This window comes from Colletes gigas, unplaced genomic scaffold (assembly GCF_013123115.1).
Source record: "Colletes gigas isolate AHSC1104 unplaced genomic scaffold, ASM1312311v1 Colletes_gigas_Sc00053, whole genome shotgun sequence".
In the NCBI taxonomy this organism is placed as follows: domain Eukaryota; kingdom Metazoa; phylum Arthropoda; class Insecta; order Hymenoptera; family Colletidae; genus Colletes; species Colletes gigas.
In genome coordinates this window covers 712,891-735,275 of record NW_025106682.1, presented here as the reverse complement: position 1 = coordinate 735,275, position 22,385 = coordinate 712,891, and the positions used below count along the sequence as shown (strand labels likewise).

General features: G+C 33.1%; 1 protein-coding gene across 1 annotated transcript in view; it reads right to left on the bottom strand.

Moving 5' to 3' along the window:
- Window positions 1-5,616: 5,616 nt before the first annotated feature.
- Window positions 5,617-22,385, bottom strand: part of LOC122403450 (dipeptidase 1-like) — a 203,711-nt gene continuing 186,942 nt past the window's right edge. Inside the window, exons 6-13 of the mRNA XM_043406978.1 lie at window positions 19,832-19,964; window positions 16,384-16,534; window positions 16,072-16,141; window positions 9,340-9,516; window positions 7,722-7,806; window positions 7,031-7,106; window positions 6,611-6,749; window positions 5,617-5,904 (exon numbers count right to left, since the gene is read on the bottom strand). Coding sequence (XP_043262913.1) covers window positions 5,815-5,904; window positions 6,611-6,749; window positions 7,031-7,106; window positions 7,722-7,806; window positions 9,340-9,516; window positions 16,072-16,141; window positions 16,384-16,534; window positions 19,832-19,964 — 921 coding nt within the window. The 3' untranslated portion in view covers window positions 5,617-5,814. The remainder of the gene's footprint in view (window positions 5,905-6,610; window positions 6,750-7,030; window positions 7,107-7,721; window positions 7,807-9,339; window positions 9,517-16,071; window positions 16,142-16,383; window positions 16,535-19,831; window positions 19,965-22,385) is intronic.

Genomic DNA, 22,385 nt, shown 5'->3' with positions numbered 1-22,385 from the left:
AACAAACAAGCCCCAAATATTCTAAATTTTTAAGCACTATTAATCGTTAGAAACACTATAAATTGTCAAATATATCATTCAGTTATCGAATATTTTGCCTTTCCATATTAAAATTTGAAGAAATGTCAAATGTTTTATTCGAATAAATTCTTATTAAAATAAATTTGTATTCGAACAATTTCTTATGTGAATAAATTTTTATTTCAATAATTTCTTATTCCAATAAATCATTATTTGTCCAATATCAGCTTCAAATAAATTCTCATTCAACCAATATAAATCAATTATTTAATCAGAAAACGTGTTAATAATAAATCTTCTCTATTAATAATTAATAATATTGTACTACCATCCTATACTAATCATTACAACTAAAGAATGGTGTCCATAAAGATTCTTCGAAAGATTTAAATTCGAATATCCTTTTTTATTTTGTTAATTAATCGATCAATTTCGATTTAATGTCTTTCCCAAACGATCCATCCAATAAATTTTTTATCATTCTAGACTTACTCTTTACGAATTAGAAATGACTGATATCATCCTATTGGTCTTTCACGCTAATTAATTGTTCGCTAGTTGGCGGTTATCTGTGTTATTGCTGCTATAGTGTTCGTTCGACTGAAATATTTTATTTATTTTAATTATTTCTTCAAGAAATACGAAATATGTATTTTTTTCGACGATCGAACGAAACTGAAATTTTTCAAACAATATCTTGATTAACAATCCCCTTTAACAAATCTAAATTTAAAAATTCTTCATTTTTCAACAATTCCAGTTTCACAAAATTAAAAGAATTTATTTAAAATTGTATTTTAATTCTAACTTTTCTATCTTCTACTTTATTAAATTAACATCAATGTTGGAGAATTTATATAGCTTTTAACTTGATCAAAATTTTTGTTCACAAAATTAAAAAAATTTTAATTCTAATATCTTCTATTTTATTTTTTATTCGATTAACAACAATTCTGGAGAATTTTTACAATTATTAACTTTATAAAAATTACAGTTTCACTAAATTAAAGAAATTAATTTAAAATTCTATTTAATTTATAACTTTTTCTAATTTATGTTTTATTAGATTAACAACGATTCTGGAGAATTTTTACATTTCTTAATTTTATAAAAACTTCCACTTTCACGAAATAGAAAAATTAAAATTAATATAACTCAATTTAAAATTCTACTTTAATTCTAATTTTTTTGATTTTACTTTTTATTAGAGTAACAAGAATTCTAGCGGATCTGGTATTTGTTAACAATAATTTTTGAGTGATAATGTTTTACGAATGCTAAAGAATTTTAAAGTATCGCGAATTTTTAAAATCCTTTTTCCTTTTTCAATTTATTTTACCAATGAATTTTCCACACTATTTGCATAAACAATTGACCAAGGTCACCAAAAACGAGTTTTAATTTTTCCACGAATATTAAATCTTGTTTTTAATTGCAACCAAACTTAAAAAATTCAAAACTATTTTAATTCTCTGAAAGTTATCAGTTATTTTAAAAGTCTGTAACTGTTTAAATTCCAGAATAATTGTTGCTTCCATCAAAAATTAAGTTTCATATTCTTGCAAAAATCTAGTCTCAAAATATTGTTTTTTTAATTGCAAATAAAATTTTTTAGTTTAAAACTATTACAATTTTTTCAGAAATATAAATAATTTTTGTTGGAAAAATGTGCAAATTTGTCAACTCCTGAGTAATTGTTGCTCATCGATCATAACTTCTTTTAATTAAAAAAGAATGCCCCTATTTTGTTGCAAAAACCAGTAGCAAACAAATGTTGTTGTTTTTTTTTTTAAATTGGAAAGAGTAGTTTAAAAAATCGAGTTTCATTCGACCTTGGATTTTTCAAACTTCGAGGTAAAAAGCTTCCACTAACAATATTGTTATTTTGCCCGGGAAATTATTAAAAACTTCATAGTTCGGAATTTTTAAATAGTTTTTTGTGAATATAGTTCGTTAGCATAAGTTCGTAGAATGATGGGAGTCGTCGAAGGCGCCTTGGTTTCTTTTATATAATATATGTATATAATATATATATATATATGTATAGTTGTTAACAATATTAATTACAGGTACCTAAAAATGTCTCCCACGTTTTGGAAAAAAGTAGGAAAAATTGGAAAATCCTGTTTATAATCATCTAATGAACTACTTTTCATACGATTTTCCACTCGGTTTATCGATCTGACTATTTTTGTGTGGTTATGGCAATGTTTTGAGGTCGAAATAGGAAATTTTGAACTGGAGAAAATAGAAATTCTGCGAGAATGTGCTTTTTTCGAAAAATTCTGAGGGAAATCGGAAGATCTGGTTGGAAAATTGGGAAAATATAGAAAATGGGACTTTGGACTAATGGAAATTGTTTCTGTAATTAGGACTGATGAGGGGGAGGGGAGGGGCAAAATTAATGGATTTAGTTGGAAAATTGGAAACAAAAATAATCAAAATTTTGGATATAATTTTCCCTTTCTGTATAACTCAACTTTTTCCTCCTTTTCTTAATTTTCCCCCAGAATTAAAAACCATTTTCGCAGTTAGTGCATCGCTTTGATAAACGTAGGGTAATTTATGATTTAGGATAATTATCGAGATTAATTGGCAAATTAGATGAAGTTTCAGTACCCGCCGATTGTTTAATTAAATGGCGTTTTGAATATTTTCGGAGTCTATAGATATCCTTTGATCTAACGTTTATTGCTACGCCTCGGTTGCTATGTCGGAAAGGGATTATTATAATTATTTCGAGTGGGGAATACTTCGGTACAAAGTGGCTTGGCAGTGTTTGACAGTGATTACTATAATGAAACGCGTCCGCTGCTTTATAATGAATATTTAAACCTTGATTGGTATTTTTCATTCGACTGATGTTCGAATATCCCATAATTATGTGTAAAAATATCCTATTGTAGGTATTATTTAAATAACTATAAAACTAAAAAAATAAATTAAATTTTTCAAAGGAAAACTACTTTTATCATTAAATTAAGTTATTTACAAGCCGAATCATTTTTATAAAATGTATTGGAGATATTTGTATCTATTAAGACAATTTAAATAACTTAAATCTTTTTTAAAAACATACTAGATATCTATATGAAATAGTATATTTATTGCTATAAGTGATATAGTAGCTACAAATAACTGTAGAAAATGGAAGAAATTTCCAATTCGAACAGAAATTGTCAAATGCACAGTTTCCAATTTATGGATAAAATTTATGAACATCATAGAAAGAATTCATAACAAAATATGTGAAATATCTTGTAGTTAAATGTGAGAACATTCTATTTATTATATTACAATGGAACTAAAAATAAATTAAATTTTATGGCGATAACTATATTCTTTCTATTTAATTTAAATAACTCAGATGTTCTGTAACAATCTATTGGAGATATATTAATTATTATAATTGTTGCTATAATTCACAAAATTGCTATTAATAGCTCTAAAAAATAGAACAAAAATTATACAACATAAATTTGCTAATTCTTCTAAATAACTCAGATATGTTTAAACGCTTTTTAGAAATATTTATTTTACCTAATATACATGTTGCTATTATTTACGAAATATAAAAAAAAAAATAGACAAAATTTCAATTCTTTGAATTTTATAATTCTACACAAATTCTCGAACAGAAATTTTTCAATTCATCAGAAAAGAATAAAAAAAAAAAAATCCCCCAAAAAGATTAATAACGGGATATTCAAATACAGTCCTAGTAACTAATTTTCTGTAGAAACCGAGCAGCCAGTATGCCAATATATAAATAAACGCGTCATGCACGATACAAGCCTCTTAATAGTGAAATTTAATAATAACTTTTCAGTCAGAAGTTTAGAAATATTAATAATTTTTATTTGTTTATTTAAATGATATTAAAAAAGACCCTAAAAGCTTGAAACAATTATGCGAATCAACTTCCTAATTTACCACCGTTCATTTTTATTTATTTTTTTACTTTGGAATTGTTTAAGCGCACTTGTTTATAATAATTTTTAAACTATAAATTTTTTTTTTAATTTTTGGCGCATTTTCAAAGGAATTTTAATGATTTCTCGAGTTTCATTCTTCACTATAATACATTAAAAAACGATATTCCCTTCCTTAGAACCTAATTTTGCCATAGTAGTCTATTTCAAAGATTATTATTGTTTGATTAGTGTTTTTTTTTTTTTTTATTTTAGAAACAAAAATTTTAAGGTTTGAAATCGGTTTTGTGACATTTTTTTTTTTAAATTGTTCCAAGATGGAGGCGGAATTTTGTTCGCCATTTTGGGCCGAAATTAAGTTTGGTGCAAGCAGCCTCGATTGTCCGCATCGATACGAGTTTTTATTCGTTTAGGAACGCTTTTCTTACGTTTACAATTATTTATTACCTTTTCTTCAGGACCAATTCGAATCTCTTAATTAATTAACAAATGCCAATAAAAGTTTGATTTAAAAACGTACAAAGAATTTTGTATTCACATAAAATTTTTCCGAATAATTTCAACTATTGTATTAATTGGCATAAAATTGGAAATGGAATGATGAAAATTCACAGTTTAACCCTTTTAATGCCAGCGGGCCGATCTATCGGCCCGCGGTCCTTATGCGAAAACTGCCAAGGGCCGATGCGTTGTGGCGGACCGACCGCCCAGCGCGCTTACATGCTGAGGGACTTTTTCTGTGCCTCGTTTGGAGGCCCTCGCTTGTTTACGTTCAGATCATTATTTCTCTGAGTGTCAAGTGGCATTCGTTTACACTTGATCTTTATCTCCGATGCCAATAGTATAGACCACACCACACCATGCTTCAGTTCATTTGGTTTTTCTTCAGTCTTTCTCTGGCGTCTGTTAGTGAAAGTCGAAGCGTTTTCCTGATTTCTTCTATTCCAATATTTGGTTTTAGTCAGTTCATATATTATTTTGAAATAATACCTCGGTCAACAATGGCAGAGCAAGTTCAGAAAGATACTGCAGAAAGTTTGGTGCCATCACATTTTGACAACGGCAATGCATCATCGAATAGTGATGACTCGCTCATCCATCCTGTTGGACTTACTTCATCAAGAAGACGAAGAATATTGTCATCCGAAAGTGAATTTTATAAGCGCGCATATCAAATCGGCCCGTGGCATTCTTCGCATGTACTCCGTAAAATGCCTGGCACTAAAAGGGTTAAAAAATTCCAATTTATCAGAATTTTCGAAAAACGAAAAATTGAATTAGGAAAATTTCAATTTTTGAAAATTCTGATTGTTTAGAACTTATTAATTTGAACGAAAATTTTCAGAATAATTTTCACTAATTAACAGAAATTTAAGCATCAAATTACAAAAATTCCATGTTTTTAGAATTTTTTAATTCGAATGAAATTTTTTACCTGAAAAATAGAATTAATTTTTTACTTTAATCTTTCGAATTTTTGTTGACGATTGTTCTGCAAATAACTTAATTAAAACTCAAATTTGATTTTTTAATATTAGTAAATATTAATGGAATTTAAATATAAAAATTAGTGATAATGAAGAAAATAGAATTGGTCCTAAAAAATATTTTTATTTTTAACAGCCTCGAGTTTTCGTCGGTTTTTCGTAGATGGATCCTTCGTTTTCGATCGATAAATCGCGATCGAACTTTGCAGAAAAGTGGAAAAGATTCTTCGTCGAGGAAAAAGTGTTTTTTTTTCTTTTCGGTTGATTTTTTCAGTCCATACGTTTATAGGGTCCTATAGTTATCGTGGGACGCTTCGAATCTTAGACGATCTAGCATAATCGAGGAATTCTGATGCGAGTGTCCTCAAAGAAGATCAAGATGTCCCATAGACGCAGGCAGAATTGTCTGGTGGACTGATTTTTTCCACTGGCAATACGGCTGCTCTATGCCATTCGTCGCGAACCTGAAATTTTTAACGAAATTTTACTAATTTTATTCGGAGATGATTATTGTATGTTCGTTTACTGTTTCTGTTCTTCGTTCCTATCAATAGACTCATCTTCGTGTAGTTCTGCGACACGTGTTTTATTTGCCAACTTCACGCGCGCTCCACATAATTCAACAATATCTATCAACATTATTGTGATAAACTAATGTGCACTGTAAATACGAGATAAAGATGTATGTTTATTGTTCACATTCAACTCGATCTTTTTTGTCAGATTACTGTAAATGTTAGGACGAACACTACATTTCAGGTCATATAATACGTTGATCTTTAAACGACTTTGAAGTATAACACGTTTTTATGCTAATTTTATGTATAAAAAATGTACTAAAAAAATTTCTATTCAAGTCTACAAACTTGGAGAATATTCTGAAATAAAATAAGTACTGTACACAAATTTTATGACTCGAAATCATCTTCGAAAAGAATAACCTCGATCTTGTAAATTTTAGAGAAATAATATTTGGAACAAAATTCATTTGTAATTATATTGATATTTTTAAGACAACTGGAATTATTTCCCATCATCGGAAACAAATGAAAGGAACTTTTAAAATCATTAGTGTGTTCCCTTTTTTTTATTGAAATGTTTAAACAATTAGCGATGGAATTAATTTGAATTATCAATGGTTTTGGTTTTAATTAATTGAACATGATTCACCTGCTCGACTTTAGCGAATACCCTCAGTAAATTGAGGCCAGCCAACTTTTTAATATCTTCCTCCGTCCATGTTGGATCTTCCAGCAGGGTGGCCAACAACTGAGGATACCTCGAAACGTCCTCCAAACCAGTAGGAGTACTATAAACAAAATTTTAGCCCCCACTGTAGCATCGATTGTCGATTAGAACGAATAATTGCGTGGAAATTGTTCTAAAGTGTTTAAATTGTTCATTGTTTGGATAGACAATTGTATTAAATTTGTGTAAATTATTCATTGTTTCGATGGTGAATTCTATTAAATTTGTTTAAATTGTTCATTGTTTGCGTGTCGAATTCTAGTAAATTTGTTTTAATTCGTTGATGCAAGATGGAGATTCTCTAATGCAGAAACGCATCGAAAATGTTTAAAAGATAATTACAAATTTATCCCGTCGAAGCCAGCTCCAATTCCAACATGATCGATCCCAGCCACCTTCCGGATGTGATTGATGTGTGCTGAAACAGACGTAACCTTTTATTATACTCTTTAAAATATTCTTAATTAGCAATTTTGTACCATTTACGATCATTTAAGACAGTATTTTTCATCATTTTTTGCCAAAAAATTATACAATCTTATTTATGCAATGCGTACAAATTTTTCGAAAGTAAAATGTTTAATAATTTTCTCGCGATCGATAAAAATATTTAGATATAGAAATCAATTTAATTTAAGACGTGTTCTCATTTAAAACGCCAAACAGTTTCTTTAACAAACAAATGCGAGCCACAAATAATCATAAAACTTGATTAAACGGTAAACAATTTACTTAACGAACAGTTTCGAGGCTCCAAAAAAATAATTATATAGTAAATAATTGTTATCGTAATTTTTATAATTATTTATTTTCCCAGAAAAATTAAACGAATGACAAACAACTATTTCTAACAGAGACTTATTCGTGTTAAAATTGAAATCATCAATAATTTTTACAATTATTATCGATGATGAAGCACTGTATAATTTTTATGATTATTAATTTTCAATACTAAAAATTAGAATGTGAGTAAAATTGTAATGTGCTATTTTTTTATAGAAGAATAATTATAAATTCATAGTGTATTTCTTACCAATAACGTCTTTTATGGTGGCGGTGTTGTTGCAAGTTATGAAGTAGGTATAAAACGGAACCATCGCCACTCCACCATTTTTAGCCTGCGAACAACCATACTTTCCTTAATTACAGACATTCATACCATAGTTCAAATATTATTTATCTTAATAAAAATACAATTTTAAAAATTTTAGTGAACAAATTAATCATCGTCATTATCATTACTATTATTAATTAAATAATTGGTCCTCCGAACAATAATAAGCTTTTTAATCTCGATTGCATTGCACGTTCTTTTGTCGCCTAAATTATGAAAATTTGCATACTTCATAGCATTTTATCCATAATAAAATTAATTTTACAACTAAAGATAGTTTGTATTAAATTTTCATTTTTATTGCGAATAAAAATTATTCTCATTAATTTGATATTTGTTTCGACCGAAGCACTATTTTTATTCTTTGTTAGCGAAGATTTCACTCCTTATTTAGGTTTTCCTAACTTCGTCCGAAGGTTCGATTAGCTTTGCAGCAACGAAAAACGACATCTGTCTCCCTTGAGAATTTTTTATTCGTCGTTTATAAAGATGTCGAGGATCGTTTCGAATCAACATTCCTCAACCAAAGAAGAAATTTTAAAAAATTCCACTCAATCCTCGCTGAAATCACATAAATCACACTCAAAATTGCTCAGTTTGGTCAGAGAAAATCTCGAAAAGTGTCTTTTTGAATGAAACAAAAAAAGAAAAAAGTAAACTTTAGGTTTTGGAATCCTCGAACGTGGTTGGCTGGGGAAAATCCTGAAGTTCGACCTGGTTTCACTGTGTTTGCTGACCTAAAACCAAATAATCTCTCCGCTGGCCGGGTGAAAAGGGTGGGCAGAGCGGAAAGTTTCACGTGTGGCGAGAGGAGAGGAGAGGCTTGGATGCTGTATGAATCATGCTACAGCGGTCTGCACTTATGGCAGGGATCCTGGGAATCGACCTAGAAAGAACCCTGGCCGAATTAGGCGAGTTTCTATAGTTGTATTAGGGAGAAAAAATTTGGAGAAATCACAATTAAATTATGATGAGAAATTCCCACAATGGACCAAACTGTTTTTCGGTACACGGACCATTAGATTGAATGCTGATCATCTATTTCGTGGATGGTAATTAGTAGAGTGCATTTATGAGAAATTTAAATTTTCCAAATAGTAATGTTTTGTGGGTGCAAATGTTGCTGTACCATTGATCGAGGATTGGTATCTCTCCAAATTCGACTATTTTGCTCATTAACATAGCTATCCATATAAAAGTTCTTCTTTTCTTCTTTTGGCAAAATTTTTAAAACATACTTCTTCGAATAGAAAAAATTCATTCACATCTTACAAGGTTAACACCTTTCCCATACAACTGTGTCAACTCATTCATCACAGAATTTAAAAAAAAGGACTAAACTTCAATATTTAATGTCATAAAAAAATTTATCCTAGTCTAAAATTCGCATAACTGTGCCCCACATAATTTCACAATATGTCGAACCATAAATCGAAGGTGACTAAACATTTTCCTCGTCACATATTTTCGATTTTCATCGAATATTTGGTATTTCTAATTTTTTAATTTAGTGGATCATAGTCGTTTGAAAACTCACCAGATTCCTAAGTACGTCGTCTGGCACGTTTCTAGTGGAATTACACAATGCCCTGGCGGCGCTGTGAGAGAAAATCACCGGCGCCCTCGTCGTTTGTAGAGCAGCCCTCATGGTTCTCGTCGAAACATGAGAAAGATCCACTAACATCCCCAATCTGTTCAATTCCCTGACGACTGCCTAAAAAATAATAACAATCAAGCATAGCTCTCAGATCTATTCTTCAATACATAGTTATCACTTATAAGAGCAAAAGAAATTTTTTAAATCGAACATTTCACAGAAAACATGACCTTGTAATAGTAGGATTTGTTTTTTTTATTTGAAAGAACAATATATTTGGATTCTTCGTGAGAAAAGTAAGCGAAAAGTCCTTTACCGTTTTTTGATACGTGGCTCCGTTCTTGAGATACGAGCAGTTGTGAGGTCTACCTAGGTCAGTGCCTCCATTTTTACCCATGATCAGCTGATATGCGCGGCATCACCTGCGCGCGATCGCACATTGAGACTTTAACTGTCCGTATCTCAAGAACGGAGCCTCGAATCGTGAAACGGAAAAAGATGTTTCGATTTCTTTTTGCGCACGGAATTCGAGTCTTACATTTTGGAACGTTCTGTATTTATTATTAAGTTTTGAGACCACGGATCACGTGAAGTTTATGAACCAGTGAAAAGCTTTCATTAATGTTCAATATAATTTTGTAAAGATAAATATAATATTGCCTTTAATTATTTTATTTTGGCCTGTAGAATCACGCCCTCAAAAAATGAATGACATATTGGTGATCGAACACATATTAAAAATAATTTTGTTATGGAAAAAACAATTTCCTAATGTGACAAAACATACTTGAATGAAAGATACGTAACTCATATTCAATAGAACTTATTTAAAAGATATTTTAACACAAGAAGAATAATTTCATTTTTCACTCTCCTTCAATTACAAAGTATCATTGATAATTTATTAGAAAAGCAAATAATACAACCCAGCGAATCGGAATATGCATCTCCAATCGTATTATAACTGGTTCAATGAGAATTGGCAGGAAATATAAACAGCTGCATGCGAGCGATAATATAGTAAGAAAGTGCGATAATATAATAAGAAGCTAATTTTTTAAACAAAAACTACATATCCTCAATATTAATATGATATTATTAATTAAATAATATTATATAATAGTGTATAAATAAGGAGGTAAATGAAAGTACGAATTGGGATATGGATATCTATATTTCTGCATTTAGCTTATCTATTTACTACTACGTACAATTTATGCTGATTCTGTGTTTGAAGTGTCAGAATTTAAATTAATTATAAACGATTTAATTAATGCATCAATACTGTGGTACAATTGCCAGAATTTGTATTCAATAACTTAAACATGATCAATGCATTTGCCCCAGTTTTCAACTATAACGTGTTCTAATGATTCGTGAAATAAATTTTTAAAAATGCTGGCTATTAATAAATGTCTTGTATACAAATTTACATTCATTTTCAATTAAATACACAGTTTATAATCCAGTTTTAATGCACACCAATCATATGATCATTAGGAATTGCTGAAACTTCTTGAGGCGCATAGAATCAAAGCAGATTTAAAAATAAACATAGAAGATAGCATAAATAATAATAGTGTATATATCCGTCGGATAGAGAATAAAAAGTTCTTCAAAATGAAATTTCTTTCAAATCGATATCGTAAATTTTGTTTCAAATCGATCGCGTGGCTGGTGCCAGAGATATAATGGTTCGAAGCTTTTGTTTACTTTTCATTGTTGATATCGGCACCAGGTTACTGACCGCGCGTGTAAATAGTAAACAGTACATACATAGTACATTCTTGGAAATACTATGTCACTCGGTCACTCGGTTACGACTCACGTGCAACAGAGGGGAGGGGGAGGGGCGAGGGGAGTGAGATAGCCGAATTAAAAAAATTACTTCCCTACATTTAATTAAAAGTTTAGTAATTTCATTACGCCTTCATCGATTTTTGTTTGATGAAGAGTGGAATTTTAAAAATTACCCCTTCATTTCAATTCCGATATCTCCGAAACGGAAAGTCGAATCGACATAAAACAGGAACTATTTTAAAGGGGAAGCCTTGCCGCTTCTAACAGTTGTTCAAATATAGATAAAACATTAATAGTTTTTTAACTGTATCTGTGTAAAGTTTAACTATTTTTAATACGCGTTGTTAGACTGTTCTGAAACAGTGCAAAGAGATTCTAGAGGCCAAAATAAGACGTAAATCAAGAATATCTATTTGTTGATTGAGGCTTCGTTAAAAAGTTATTAAAAAATTAAATTAAAAGTTTCAAATCATTCATGGAAAAATTATTTTCGATTGCGGGGGTCAATTACAATCATTTTTGGTCAATAGACATAACTTCGAAATCCTAACCATTTTCGAGACAAAAATACCTTACTGAAAATATAATTTGAAGCCAGAAATGTCACCCCAAAATTACTTGCGTATCTCTAAAACGTCACAAGTTTGAAACGGATTGAAAAATTTTAATGTTTCAAAATACAAATAGCGCGTATTTTAGTGAAGAATATGTAGAAAATCTAACAATATTGAAAAAGTTGTTCCTTAACCCTGTAAACTGAGAAAAAACCCATAAAAGTGGCCCAATATTCAAACAGCCATAATTACTACAATAGTGAATATATTTCAATGAAACTTTTTTCTGGAGTAGAGCTCATAGGTACCTACAAAAAAGTACTAACCAACTTTTCTGTACAGCTCCAACTAAATTTATTAAAAATGAAAAACGAATTTGTAAGAAAATTCTTGTTCTCTAAAGTTTTCGGCGAAATTGAAAAATTTCAAATCGTTCTGGAAAAATAATTTTCAGTTACGGGGGTCAATTACAATCATTTTTGGTGAATACACACACACCCGAAATCCTACGTACTTTCTAGAAAAAAAATTTTTTACCGAAAATATACTGTGTGGCCGTAAGTAAATGTTTTCATAACTTTTTAACGAAGCCTCAATCAACAAATTAGATTCCTTGAATTTCGACTTATTTTGGCCTCTAGAATCTCCCACTAAAATTTTTCCCATGGGTAGCCAACACCCTGTATATTTCCTATCTATACTATTATATAAAGAGAGAGCCGATTTTTATTTTCGCGCAAAACTCAAGACCTATTGAACCGATCTTCCTCAAATTTTGACACGTTATTCCTGCATACTCTAGGACGGACATAGGCTATGTAGCATGTCTTAGAAGCGCGTTATTAACATGTAATTTATATGCAAAGATTTCATGTGTACGACTGTTTGGCAGACCACGTGACCTCTGTATACGACAGTCTACTGGCGCGCGCATGCGCATATTCGGCTCGCGCGATACCTCGCCCGTAGCAGTACTGCGATGTTACCGCTAGGTGGCGAAGCTTCTCGAGCGCTTTCTCGCGAGAGAATTGCATTATCGCGGATATACATGTCAGGACGATCGTCTGGTCTTAAGTTGCTTTTGCACAAGGTCGGGCGAAGCCGAGACGGGGCATGCTAGTTTACTAATATTTGTGAGAGAACGTAGTAATATTTTGATTTCTGTTTGTATACTTCTTCAGTTATTGTTTCTACGTGAATGTGAGCGACCGTGGCATGTAAACATTGTTCTTCTATTTTTGAAATTGTCGTGGTTGTACATTTCGTGGTAAACTAGTCCGATAAAATAATAGTACATAATCACGTATTTTCACTTCTCAGTTGAACACGAGCAAGTGACAGTGAGTAATTGTTTATAACACAGTGTAGTACACGCAGTACAGTTTATTTAAAATACCTTTGAAAGATGGGTCGTGGAAGAAATTTAACAGAGATTGAAATACAAACAATTGTAATATTACCAAAAGAGAACTATTTTGTTTCGAAAACAGCCAGAGCTGTTAATAGAATTCGGGAAGTTGTTATCTGAATCGTACCGTCGCGGCGGTACTGGCCAGGTAGTCGCGTGAGTTTTCTTTTAAACTCTGAGGGGTTGTAAGGCCCTCTTAACCCTCGTGGTACGCGGGTTCCTAGCCGTCGCTCGCCAAATTAATCTTGAGCGACTATTTAATTGCCGGATTGTTTCGAATCGAAATCCGGCTGTTCTCTTTAATGTCGAATCACGAATTGTTGCTCACGAACCGCTTGAGTTGAGTTTTCGCGAAATGATGTTCGAACAACGAATGGTTCACGAGACGATTGAACTTTCTAAGCTGCGATTTCTTCGAAGATCGAATGACGAGTGTTCCCGAAACGATGGAACTGCAGATTTTCGACCGTTGTCTTCGAACCTTTTGCGACGAGTTAAAGATTTTGATCGTTGTTGTCTGAGATTTCAGCGACGAGTTAAAGAAGATTTCGACCGTTGTCTTCGAACTTTTAACGACGAGTTAAAGATTTTGATCGTTGTTGTCTGAGGTTTCAGCGACGAGACGAAGTGTCCGGAGCCTGTTTCCTCCTCGGCTTGAACCCCCTCCGAGACGCGATTTTGGGGGTTCGTCAACCGATTCGCGTTGACTTCTTCCGTTTATCGATTGGCCATCGACTTGGGGGAGGAGGATCGATTTTCCTGCCCCGTTGGCCAGGAAACTCCTCCCTCGCGCGATCGTGGAGGAGGAAGAGTCCCATCTCACCCTGGACGAGGGTGACCGAGGTTTCCTCCCCAAGTCGAAGGCCCCGTTAATTCTGCCGAGGAAAAAACGGGACTCCGAATTACGCCTAGCTACACGTGCGTTGCAGACGTTTTATGGCTGCATTGTTCCACGAGTTGGCGACGGTCGTTGTAGAGGACCGTGACACCCGCGGAACAATGCAGCCCTTCGTCGGTCAACTCGGGCCTTGCGCTTTCGAAAAGCTAAAGCGCTTGAATGCTTTACGATGAAATTTGCCAGATGCGGAATGTTCGAAGACTTTTTTGACAAAGTCAAGGTTCCGCATCTGGCACCATAAACGAACGGAAAAACCCGAGCTGACCGGACGGAACATTAACAGTTATGGAAAAAAGAAACGCCCTGGACGGCCTGTAACTTTAATAACACGCAGTAAACGTGCTATTATGAGAGCAGCATCGAATGCATCGATAACCGCATGGAAGATTGACGAAGCTTCTCGAAGAAAAACGAATGTTAGAAACGCGCAACGTGTTCTGCAACAGCGCAAACATTTACAACAAAGGAAACTGCAAAGGAAACCTCTTTTAACAGAGGCACGTAAAAAGGTAAGGTTGTAATTTGCGGAGCAACGTGTACAATGGTCGAAGAACTAGAGACGAGCGCTGTTCGGTGATGAGAAAAAATTTAATTTGGACGGTCCAGACGGACGGAATTATTATTATCACGATTTACGAAAAGAAACAAAAATTTTGATAAAAGGTAAATACATAATACACGATAAACTAAATATAGTAAATACATTCGTCGTTCGATTAAAAAGTGAAGATGAAAAATATAAATATTATTTCTAAGTACAAAGACATTATTATGCGACGTGTAGAGCTTTAGGAGAGTTTGGTTAATTCAAGTGTTTCTCGAATCCCTCGCTACATTCTCTCTACGAAGTGTAAGATTCTTAGTACGTGGGTGTATAGTTTCTTGGCTTTAAAATAAATCTTTATTTTTCATTTAATTAAAATCATGAGAAGGACAATGTTAAACAAACTGAAACACCTAGTTTCTAGAAAAACAGCCACAGAAAACAAACATCACTGGCTCGCAAAAAAGATGGCTCCCATTGTATCCCTTTTTTTCCTTTTTCTAGTATCGACATTCCGGTTTTTTCTTCTGTTTTCCCATGCTTTCGCCATCGACTATTGTCCGTCGACCGAAACATCACTGTTTTCTTCGTTTTTCCTACTGTCTCCCATTTCTTTCGTCTTCCTTGGAATTTTTAGGTCCTTTTCTATCTCTCATGCAGAATTTTCTTCCTCCCTCAGATTAATCCGAACATTGTACAATCGTGTTGAATTTAATAACAAGAGTATTTAAGTACTAACAAATTGTCTGAACCGTTAAAAGTGCCGCTATAAGTTTTCTTATGAGAATACTGAACTGATGTGAAACAAGTAAGAAAAATTAACGTGTTCTACTAATCAGAAATAACAGCGCAATGAACAACAAGAGAAGAACAGTTGTATTGTTATTTAAAATGGCCATCTTTTGAGCATTGAAACACACAGAAAATTCACAATTAAACAAATTCAAATGCAGTAGAAGTTCGAACTTCGATCGACTTTAATAAAGTCGATGCTTTAATACTATTTGCGGAGTTGCAGTTTCGCTGGTTCATAAACTTTTCATGATTCGGGATTATAAAATTCAATAGTAAATACAGAATTTTTCAAAACGTGAAATTCAAATTCCTTACGGAAAAAGAAATTGAAAAGTCTTTTTCCATTTCGGGATCCAATGCTCCGTTCTCGAGATATGAGCAGTTAAAGTTGTAATGCGCGATCGTGCGCAGGCGATGGCGCGCATATCAGCTGATCGTGGATAAAAATGGCGGCAGTGACCTTGGTAGACTTCACAACTGCTCGTATCTCACGAACGGAGCCACGTACCGAAAAACGGTAAAGGACTTTTCGCTTAATTTTTTCACAAAGAATCCGAATATATCGTTTTTTAATTTATAATAATTGCAAAAATAATGGACTAAAAACTATTTTTTTTTAATGAGACAATTTACTTATTAAGAGACCGATTATGGTTGTTTTATCGTGACTCACCTTTCCAAATTCGCTGAGCCCGGGCGTCGAGTTCTGGGTACTGTTCATCTCGCCAACTGAACAGACTGCCCTGCCAAGAAAATGTCTGTTAAAATTCGATTCTTCCGATCTTCTGCCATTGTTAGCCTAAACTATTTCTTTTTATCACTATACACTAACCATAGCGCGTGAAAAAAAAAATAAAAACCATAATTAATTACAGCACAATCGAGTGCAGATCGAGTAAATATTTCAAGAAAGTTTTCGTATATAAAGTTCAATTGTTTTTGGGTTTATGTGTTGCTTCTCGAAAGTGGAATGGGATTTACTCACCAGGAAGTGTCGCACGCATGCGTCAGGGTTAAGTATCTGGCCCCCAGGCCGTAAAAAGTCCTAAGAACGCCTAGGGAATTTCCCAGTGAGTGGCCACCTTCGACGCCGATCAAACTAGCGATTTTACCTTCTCGATGAGCCTCGATGAGACCTACGTAAACAAAACAAATTTTCCTGGTTTAAATAATTTGTATGTAAAATATTTGTTTGAATAATCGGTTCCTAACCTTAACATTAGGTAAAGTTAGGGGGACTTAATTATTAACACGGTAAAGAGAATATGATAGGTAAAATGTAGCGATGAGATTCTTTTTCTTACGAACAAATAGTACTTTTTGTAAGTGTTGTATTAAGATATTAATTTTAATGAGTTTAATTGATTTAATTGAAGACATTTCTTTATTAGCGAAAATACAACAGGTCAATTATTATTACTTAGCCATTAATACTGTAGAAATTGAAAATGGGAAGCTAAAATTAGTTACTGGAAAATGAATATTTTTAAGTTAAGTTTGAACATTTTTTTTACAAAAAACTTGTATAGTTTTTTTTTTTAATTTTTCACACATAATTAGTGATACTTAAAGAATGCGTATAAATTTTTCGAAAGTAAAATATTACTAATTGACCATTTTGCACGATCTGCAATCGTTTAAGAGAATATTGTATTAGTATTTAAACGTCAACTTTGATAATTTTTTGCTTTAAACCTATACAATAGTTTTTATCAAAATTTATTACATTTATTTACTGATATTTATGCAATGCATATAAATTTTTTTGAAAGTAATCATTCCGTGTAACTTGTTATTCCCCCCAGAAAAGTATGGGTCATTTATGGCAAAAAGCATTAGTTTAAAAAATATTTCACTGTTAATATTGTGGGTCGTAAACATTACTAATGTGATGTAAAAATCGAAATATCTTTTAAACTGATCGTTTTTCGTCATAAGTGGCAGTGTTTTTGCGCAGGGAAAACAAAGTTGACCTTCGTATGCCCTCTACACATCTACTTAAGAAAATGTCACTTGAACGAAATTGTGTGGCTCATAGAACCACTTAACTTTCGTTGAAAACATTTTTTCGTATCATCGTCAATTTCAAAGATATTCGACCAGGAGAATCAGATTTTCAAGTTTTAAATGCTATTGCTCGTTCCAGCGGTAATTAGATTGCTAGCAAGGCGTACCAACCTCGAGAAAACAATGGATACAGCTCGAAACGGCGCAGCCTGGCAGGAAGTTTGCTCTCGAGGAAACTCGAGAGGACAAAGGAGACTAGTATTAATTGCTCTGAAGCAGTATCGTTCGAGAGGAAAGTAATTATTGGTATCAACTTGACAAAACCGTTTCGTATTGTTAGGGAATCCATTTTAATAGAAGTTACTAGCTACTTGAATGCAATTTCGCGTCGTTTTAGGGACATTTTGTATTAAAATTGCCCTCTTTCTCTCCCTAAAAGATTTATATATGCTAATAATTTAAAATTTATTTATTTGTTTCGTTAATTAAAATTGTGTTACTGTATATAAATTTTGTAAAACTGCCACTTTATGAATCTTAACACTTCCTTGAAACTCCATTCTATATTTCAGTATTATTTAACAGATGAACAATTATGGGGAAATCGTAAAATTTCTTTTAATAGAAATAGTTTTGATGTTGAAATAATAAACTTTTTAAATTTTCTAACTTAGAACTTTTCATTTCGACTTACTTTCACCAAATTTATATTCAACGAAAGACGAATTTCAGGAAATTGGTTTTATAGTTTACATTTTAAATTAAATAAGTTTATAATTTTCTAATTTGGAAACAGTCATAAATAATGTAGCTTTCAAATTGAAATTTTTACTGTCATCTGTGCACGTGATATTAAAGAAAATTGTTTATGAATTTTTCAATTTGATAATTTTTTGTTTTTAAAAGATGGGAGTTGGAAAATCAATTTGCACATAAATCGATTCAGCGTACTGAGTATTATAAAAATATATATTTTAAAATTTTAAATTATTTAAAGTTATTTGAAAAATTACACGAGTGGTTAATAAACAAACTCCGTAACTATGTATGTATACATACAGGGTGTTCGGTCACCGCTGGGAAAAATTTTAATGGGAAATTCTAGAGGCCAAAATAAGACGAAAATCAAGAATAGCAATTTGTTGATCGAGGCTTCGTTAAAAAGTTATTAACGTTTGAAATTGCGCCTGTAGATAGGCAATCTGGGTACAGCTGCGTGCGCGCGATAGTGGTTCTCATCCAGCATGAGAAACTCTACTTCGTGATGTATCGACGGCCTTACAGTTTTCTTAGTGAGAATCACTATCACGCGTACGCAGCCGTTCGCAGATTACCGTTCTACAGGAGCAACTTTAAACGTTAATAACTTTTTAATGAAGCCTCGATCAACAAATTGCTATTCTTGATTTTCGTCTTATTTTGGGATCTAGAATCTCCCATTAAAATTTTCCCCAGGGGTGGCCGAACACCCTGTATAGTCTGTCCTGGCTACCACGAACGGCCATTTAACCGGTTAAACGATTTATATTTGTTTGAAAAACATCGAAGAAAATTTGGTATCAAATTCTGGTTAGTTTCCAATGTGAATAGAAAATGTGTAATAAAGATGACTGTTTTAGAATAGTCTAACAACGCGTATTAAAAGTACTGAAATTTTAGACACGTGCAATCCCGAAACTGCTAATGTTTTCTCCATAATCGAGCCATCGTTAGAAGCGGCAAAGTTTCCTTTTTAACATGGTTTTTGGATTATGTAGATTCCGCTTTCCGTTTTGAAGATATCGTAATTTATATGAAGGGGTAATTCCTTAAATTCATCTATTGCTGTCTCTGTCTAACGCGACGGACCTCTCTCTCTCTCTCTCTCTCTCTCTCTCTCTCTCTCTCTCTCTTTCTCTCTTACACGTGCGACGTGACAATTGTGACCGAGTGATGTAGTATTTACTGTTTACTACGAGCACGTACGGTCAACGACCTTGCCGTATCATCCATGAAAAGTAAACAAACGCTTCGAACCATTATATCTCTGGAACTATTGTATTTACGCTATCGACTTGAAACAAGTTTAATTTTAAAAGACTTTTTATCCTCTATCTGATGGACATATAAACTATTATTATTTATACTGTCTTTTACGTTTATTTTGAAATCTGCTTTGACTCTATGCGCCCAAAGAATTTTCTGCAATTCCTATTGATCATACGAGTTGTGTGCGATAAAATTACATTATAAATTGTTTATTTAATTGAAAATGAGTTTAAATTTGTATGCTGGGTGTTTGCATAATTACTATGCTATTTTTTTCGTAAATAATTGCTTTCTCTGGAATCAACTACGACATAGTTTGTAAACTTTCTATTGGAAATGATGTTAAAATGATTTTATTGGTAGCGAGAGTTTATATGGGATTTGTGGGGTATATTTACCTTTGACGGAGGTAACCAAGGTTAAATGTTGAGCATTCATCTCGGCCAGCCGACGAATCACGTCGATCTGTTCCAAAGAAAGTTGGACCGCGTTCAGCTGGGCCGCGCCGCAGGGAACGTAGGCGGACCAAAACTGAAAAAAGAACGGAAAGGAACGACGGTTATTGATCATATCCATTATTATTTTCACGAAGAGTTGCACCTTTTGGTCGTACAACTGTTGCGTTAACTAAAAACAAACTTCAATTTCACTTGCCAAGCAATACAAAATAATGATAAAACATTTTAATACAATTCGACGAGTCAGTTTTATGTAATTTATTCAACCACTCAGGTCGGCATAGTATTTTTTGTAGATTAAATGATGCTCCACGAGGGTTAAAGAATTATAAAAATTACAAGAAGAACAATCAGCGCCTAATTTATATATTAATCAATAATGAAAATATTTAAATGAAACTTTTCTGTAAAGTAGAGTTCATGGGTACCTACAAAAAAGTATTAGACAACTTTTCTGGAGAGCGTCAAACAAAATTACTAAAAATCTAAAACGAATTTTTAAGAAAAATCGACAGGGGGGTAGGTGCCTAGATTTTTCGACGAAATTGAAAAGTTTCAAATCACTCTGGAAAAATTATTTTCGATTGCAGGTGTCAATTGCAATCAATTTTGGTGAACACACATACCTTCGAAATCCTATCTACTTCCGAGAAAAAAAATCCGGTAGAAGCTAAAATTTTTCGGTGAAAAAAAAATTGTTCAAATCGTTCTAAAAAAATTATTTTCGATTGCAGGTGTCAATTGCAATCAATTTTGGTGAACACACATACCTCTGAAATCCTACGTACTTTCGAGAAAAAAAATTCCTTATCGTAAATATAATGTGTAGCCAGTAATGTTTGTGTAATTTTATTTTCTGTCTCACTTCCTCTTGTGTTCATTTGTATAACCTGTTGGTAATGTTGCGAGTGACACGAAAATGGTAATGGGGCTCTAGAGCCCCAGAAAAATGGGCTGAAAAAATACATTGGGTGAAAGGTCTATTCGTATATCTCGTCTGTGGTAAAATCACCTCCGAATTTTTAGGTTGGTATGGCAGTTAATTCGGACCACAAAAGTCCATAAGGCGAAAGGTTTACTCGTATCACAGACGAGGTATACGAGTAGACCTTTCACCCAATGTATTTTTTCGGCCCATTTTTCTGGGGCTCTAGAGCCCCATGACCATTTTCGCGTCACTCGCAACATTACCAACAGATTTAGAAATGCATTTCAATCGCACACGTTACAACTGTCTGTCCATCAATACTAATTCAGTGAATAGTTTCTCAACTGACGAGGACGCTAAAATTACCTCCGAATTTTTCAGTCGGTATGGCAATTGTTCGAACTGAAGTACAAAAAGACAAAAATTAACGAGATACACTCTTCCAAAGTGGAACAAAGTGTTAAAAAGATCATGCATCAAATTGTAAGGGGATCCTCGTAAGATAGCTTTAATCTTCGTAATGGTTTTAATGGGTCGATGATCAATAATGACTAGCTTATGGTCGCTGGTGGTCAACAGTGAGGTTGACATCAAGGTCACCGGTCCAGCGAAGATCCAGAAATGGTCAAGAGGTGGTATCAATCAAAATAGTTTCTTTGTAGACAAGACAGTCTTAAATGTTAACTTTAACTTTGGCTCTGACTGGTCTCCCCACCTTAGACATATAAGCATGGCTACTGCGAAGAATTCTTCAGTCTCGTCGCGAATTCGGGAGTGTACGAATAGCGAGAAATGAACTGGGGACCGCTGCTGACCACTGCTGACCTCTGCTGGCCGCTGCTGACCACTACTGGCCAGCGCTGACCATGGCTGACCACTACTGACCGCTACTGGCCAGTGATGACCAGTGCTGGCGCCACTACTGACCACTACTGACCAGTGCCGGGCGATGATGGCCTACGGTAAGAACTCTAAAAATTCTCTGCTCTCTTCTATTCTATCGTTTGATGCCAATTTCGCTTCAATGAACTGATTTTGCCTTGCTTGTCTAACTGATGCTGCTATAATATGAATATTTTCTTACTCTACAGCTGACCCAATGGTAACTACCCTACTGTACTGACAACAAGTAGTAAGTCCACTCCACTTATTTATATTTTATTATTTTTATTTGTTTGTTTGATGTGAATTCAACTTTCTTTATCTATCTGATTTTATTTGGTTATTATGAATGTTCCTTTTCTCTGTTTCTACTTTTACATTGTTTTGATATGTATAATATTGCAGGATATAATAATGTAATATTGTTTTCAATCATATACTATATTTGTTTCTATACAATTTCATGAATTTTTATTTTTACGTTCTTGCTCGAATTCTCGTAATATTCTACGGAGGTACTTTCTTTGATTCTTCCATTTCGTTTGATTGTTTGGTGTTGATTCAACTTCGTATCTCGATCCAAGTTTCTTTCATTAGAATTACGAATGTTCGTTTTGATATGTATAACATGGTGTCGATGCATATACCATATTTGTTTCGATTACACTGATTAATATAAGATTT